This window comes from Punica granatum, chromosome 5 (genome assembly GCF_007655135.1).
Source record: "Punica granatum isolate Tunisia-2019 chromosome 5, ASM765513v2, whole genome shotgun sequence".
Taxonomy (NCBI): domain Eukaryota; kingdom Viridiplantae; phylum Streptophyta; class Magnoliopsida; order Myrtales; family Lythraceae; genus Punica; species Punica granatum.
In genome coordinates this window covers 20309306-20315033 of record NC_045131.1, presented here as the reverse complement: position 1 = coordinate 20315033, position 5728 = coordinate 20309306, and the positions used below count along the sequence as shown (strand labels likewise).

The 5728-nt window shown below is 49.4% G+C and overlaps 1 protein-coding gene across 1 annotated transcript; it reads left to right on the top strand.

Annotated features, from left to right (window-relative positions):
• The first annotated feature begins 2637 nt into the window (after window positions 1–2637).
• LOC116209055 lies at window positions 2638–4524 on the top strand. The gene is made up of 2 exons (XM_031542619.1): window positions 2638–3807; window positions 4285–4524. The coding sequence occupies exons 1-2, from the start codon at window positions 2638–2640 to the stop codon at window positions 4522–4524; spliced, it is 1410 nt and encodes a 469-aa protein (XP_031398479.1).
• The last annotated feature ends 1204 nt before the right edge of the window (window positions 4525–5728 follow it).

Below are 5728 nucleotides of genomic sequence, written 5' to 3'. Positions count from 1 at the left end.
ATGGCTCCGCTCTCAATGTGTGCCCAGTCTCTACCCTCAAACAGATGAATGTCGAATTTAACCGCATTCGGCCAAGCAAGACAGCGGTTAGGGCCTTTGATGGCTCACGGAGGGACGTGAACGGAGAGATCGACTTGCTAATTGACATCGGTCCTTGCTCATTTGCAGTTACATTTCAGGTCCTGGACATCCCGAACGCGTTCAGCCTACTGCTTGGGAGACCATGGATCCATTCCGCCGGCGCTGTGCCATCTTCCCTGCACCAGAAACTCAAGTTCATTGTCGAAGGCAAGCTCATCACCGTGAAAGGAGAAGAAGACTACGCCATCTACAAGGAGACAGCCTTCCCCTACATCAGCATCGGAGATGATCAGAATCTTCCCTTCCACTCATTCGAAACCATCTCTGTTATCAAGGATTACGGAGAAGTCGGGCCCATCCAGGGCTGATCGCATGATAGGTAAGTTTCTGTTGCAGCACGACTACGTCCGAGGCGCTGGACTTGGAGCAAAAGGACAGGGGATCACACACCCCATTGAGATCGAGGACAACAAGAATAGGAAGGGACTTGGCTACCGTCCCTCTTGCCACGAGATCGTTCAGGCACGCAATGGCAAGCATCTTCATCATCTCGCTGCGCATTACGGGAGAATCAACAGGGGCATCCCAATTCCACCCCTCTTCTACTTTTTCCCCGGACCGCCATGCATCGTTGGGGGCACCCTACAGGACTCTTACTTAGATTCAGACGGCGCATATCTTGATGAGCTAGCCATATACACCGTCTCTGAGGAGACTCCTCCGGGAGTCCACATCCCCCCGGCACGGGAGAATGAGCACCTCGACAACTGGACGTCGGTTCCGCAATACTCGGCAGTGTTTGCCGATGTGTAAGGCTATCTATGTATTTTGATGTTTCCCGCGTGTTAGGCAAAGTAACAAGCCACACGACGGAAGAGGGATCCTTTTGTTATAGCATACACTAACTCCGCTAATCAAATCCCTTCATACCCTTTTGAATTCCAGTGTCTCATTTCTCTTCCCTTATCTCTTCAAGCATTTCCATATTCTAAGCTGAATCCTTTTCATTTCCAGGCTCCATCCGAATCCAAATCATCGACGCGTCAATTCGAACCCATCCGAGGGACTTCTCGAAAAGCCCCAACCCATATACTTCGGGGAAGGGCTTGACGAGGACGGTCGAGTGCCTGAGATCGAAGAGAGTTTGCATCGCCTCGAGAACCACCAACTCACTACAGTCTAGCCGATAGAAGAAATCAACATAGGCACAGAAGAGGAACCACGCACTTTAAAGATCGGGACTAGTCTCGACCCTACCCAACGAGCTCGGATGATCGATTTCTTGAGGGAATATCAAGAAGTCTTTGCTTGGTCTTACGCCGACATGCCAGGCTTAGACCCCTCGATAGTGCAGCATTTCCTCCCGCTCGATACAGACAAGGTTCCGCCCAAACGGCAGCACTTACGGCGACAGCGAGCCGAGCTTCTCCTCCTCATCAAAGAGGAAGTCGTCAAGCAGATCAACGCAGGTTTCTTGGAAGTTTGCAACTATTCCGAATGGGTGGCAAACATCGTGCCTGTGGAGAAGAAGGACGGAAGAGTTAGAGTATGTGTTGATTACCGCGACCTCAACAAAGCAAGTCCTAAAGATAACTTCCCTCTGCCCCACATCGACGTCTTGGTCGATAATACTGCACGCTACACGCAGTTCTCTTTCATGGACGGCTTCTCTGGATACAATCAAATCCGGATGGCCGAGGAAGACAAGATCAAGACCACGTTCGTCACAATGTGGGGCACCTTTTGCTACAAAGTCATGCCTTTCGGTCTCAAGAACGCCGGGGCAACTTATCAGAGGGCAATGGTCACGTTTTTCCATGACATGATGCACAAGGAGATCGAGGTCTACGTAGACGACATGATCGCCAAGTCAAGGGAAGGGGAGGATCACCTCGTCAACTTGAAGCGTATCTTCGACTGTCTCAAGAAGTACAAGCTCCGGCTCAATTCAGCAAAATGCATTTTCGACGCCAAGTTGGGAAAGTTACTAGGGTTCATAGTCAGCGAGCGCGGCATTGAAGTGGATCCAGATAAGGTAAAAGCAATATTGGAGATGCCTCCACCGAAAACTGTGCGCGAAGTGCGAGGCTTTCTCGGTCGGCTGAATTACATTGCGCGATTCATTGCAAACCTGACAGACAAATGTCAACCGCTCTTTCGCCTGCTCCGCAAGAATGCAGCAATTGAGTGGGACGACGAATGTCAGAAAGCCTTCGATACCATCAAGGCATACTTGATTCAGCCGCCGGTGTTGGTCCCGTCGGTATCGGGTCGTTCTCTCATCCTTTACCTGACAGTGCGCCGCCAATCATTGGGGTGCATGTTGGGGCAGGAGGACGAATCCACACACGTAGAGCAAGCGATTTATTATTTAAGCAAGAAGTTCACTGAAGGGGAGTCCAACTACCCCGACATTAAGAAGTTGTGTTGCGCGCTGGTATGGGTCATGCAAAGGCTCCGGCAATACACTCTCTATCATACCATTCGCTTGTTGTCCAAGGCAGATCCCCTGAAGTACCTGCTTGATAGCCCATCTTCCATGAGGAGCATCGCAAAATGGCGCGCTGTCAGTTAGCAGAATACGACATTGAATATGTAGCGCGCACGTCAGTTAAAGGACAAGCAATTGCAGACCACTTGGCAGAGTTTCCGATTGAAGACAACACGCCTATTGATCCAGACTTTCTAGATGAAGGAATCCTCCAAGTCGACAGTGAGAAGGATAGCCCAACGTGGAAGATGTATTTCGATGGAGCAGTCAACTCCACTGGCTCGGGCATCGGTGCAGTACTGATATCTCCTGACGGGCGTCATTATCCCGTTGCAGCAAAAATTGACTTTCCTTGCACCAATAATGTGGCTGAGTACGAAGCATGCATCCTCGGTCTGCAAGCAGCTATTGACTTCAAAGTCAAGGAGTTAGAGGTGTTCGGGGACTCAATGCTCACAATTTTCCAAACGCTGGGGCAATGGAAGACAAAGGATGAGAAGCTAGTACCCTATCACGAGTATCTTAAGGAGTTAGCGGAGAACTTCGAAAAGATCACGTTCACTTACACGCCTCGCGTAAAGAATCACTTCGCAGACGCACTCGCAACGCTCGCCTCCATGGTGAGTATCACAAAAGGAAATCTCATCGAGCCCCTCGAGATTGAGATTACCAAAGGCCCTGCCCATTGCGATGCGATCGAGGCCATCGACGCAAAGCCTTGGTTTGAAGACATTAAACACTTTCTGCAGACTGGTCAATATCCGCAGTTTGCCAATCACCGCAATCGAAAAACACTCCGGTTGCTTGCAACGCACTACTTCCTGAGCGGTGAAACGCTCTACAGGCGCTCTCTCGATGCTACGCTGCTTCGATGTGTTGACGGACAAGAGGCACAACGCCTCATCCAAGAAGTACACGGGGGAAGCTGCGGACCTCACATGAACGGACTTATGCTTGCCAAGAAGATCATGCGGTTCGGCTACTTTTGGTCCACCATGGAAACTGACTGCGTCAAGCACGTCAGGCATTGCCGCTTATGCCAAGTTTATGCAGATAAGATTAAAGCACCGCCCAACGAGTTACACCCGATGGCGGCTCCGTGGCCCTTCTCAATGTGGGGCATGGATGTCATTGGTCCCATCAATCCCAAAGCATCAAACGGGCATCTCTTCATCTTAGTGGCGATCGATTATTTCACCAAGTGGATCGAAGCCATTACGCTCGCATCAGTTACTGTAAAAGCTGTGGCGCATATCATTGCAAGATACGGGGTCCCTGCAACGATCATTATCGACAATGCCAAGAATTTGAACAATAAAGTCATTGACGAGCTCTGTGCACAGTTCAAGATACAGCACCGCAATTCCTCGCCATATCGCCCCCAAATGAATGGAACGGTAGAGGCAGCAAACAAAAACATTAAGAGGATCATTGAAAAGATGACGGTGAATTATAAGGATTGGCACGAGATGCTCCCGTTTGCACTCTTGGCATATCGCACTTCGATTCGCACGTCTACTGGGGCAACCCCATACTCTTTGGTATACGGCACAGAAGCAGTTCTCCCAATTGAAGTGGAGATTCCCTCCTTGAGGATTCTTGCCGAGGCCAAGCTTGAAGAAGCAGAATGGATAAAGCAGCGATACGAACAGCTTAATCTCATCGATGAGAAGCGGCTAGCAGCACTCTGCCACGGACAATGCTACTAGCAGAGGATGGCTCGGGCATTTAACGCGAAGGTCCGCCATCGCGAGTTCAAACCCGGAGACCTCGTTCTGCGCAAAGTCTTGCATATTGCTCCCGACTCTAGGGGCAAGTTTGCATACAAATACGACGGACCTTTCGTCGTCACAGAAGTCTTCTCTGGAGGTGCCATCATTTTAAGAGATATGGACGGGACCGAGAATGCACTCCCTGTCAATGCCGACGCCCTCAGGAAGTACTATCCCTGATGGTTTGCAATTTCTGCTCCCCGAGCATTACGCCCACACTACCATGGCACGCATTTTATTTAAGCAATGTTCAGAGAGAAAAAGAATGTTTTCCCGCTAGGACGAAAACCTCCTCGAGGCGTCCTAGGCAAAAATTAGGGAATGAGAGGCATGGCTTAAAATCCCGCAAATGGGAGTCATGGCAAAATGAGAGCAAATCAAAATCCTCGCTAGATTGAAAACCCGCAAAGGGCGGTCTAGGCAAAAATTAGAGGAATCGAGAGGCGCGACCTAATCCGTCAAGCGGAGGGTCGTAGCAAAAGGAGAGTTCAATGAGGGAAATGTCAAATAAAAAAATACCCCGCTAGGCCGTCATGCATTTTACGGCCTAGGCAAAAGTTAGGGGCAATTATCGGCTCGACCACGAAAGAACAGCAGCACCCTGCGTGAGGCTACAGCAAGTAGTGGTTCTGCGATCATCAATGCAAGCAAACTCTCTCTTTGACTCTCTGGGCACGAGGCATCCCTCGAAATGGAGTCGAGTAGTCGTATCCTTGATTTGGAGGATTCCAAAATCCTTCCCTACATCCTTATGCAAAACTCATGAGCCATGCTCGTTCTGCAAAAAGCCTTTCTCTCAAAGTCATAGTCAAGGACACGACCATCCCTTAAAATGGTCATCGCAGTCAAAGTCCCTGAAATATCATTGCATAGATTTCCTCTAACGCATTGCAATCCTAATGAGTTACGCATGACTGACAACAATTGTTAGAAGCCATTTTCCTGCACGCAGGTGCGCGACCTTGGACTCCAAGACGCGTCTTCCCAGGACGGACGTATGTCTGCCTCATTCAACAGATGACCATCTTAGTCAGGAGTAATGGGTCCTCAGGGAGACCCCGACTCATCATCAATGCAACCTAGCCGCATGACAAACAGCAAATGCCCAGCAGCACTGTTCACAAATTGCCAGCTCAATAGAAAGCAACCGCAACAAACATTCTCGCGCTCTACGCAATCCCTTTTGCATTAGCATTCTGCCTCATGCGCTGCTTTTCAATTATGCACGGCTCTTCAATTATGCACAGCTTTTCAATTATGCAACTGCTCTTCAATTATACAATCTTTATTATTATTATTATTATGCACTGCCCTACCAGACTTGGCATCAAGCAAATCAAAGTCGCACGTTTCTAGCACTCGACATACCTAGCACTGACCTTTG

Coding starts and splice junctions, on each gene's coding strand:
- LOC116209055 (XM_031542619.1), top strand. CDS start 2,638: ATGGCGCGCTGTCAGTTAGCAGAATACGACATTGAATATGTAGCGCGC. Junction 3,808..4,284: donor TTACGCTCGCATCAGTTACT/GTAAAAGCTGTG, acceptor TGCTACTAGCAG/AGGATGGCTCGGGCATTTAA.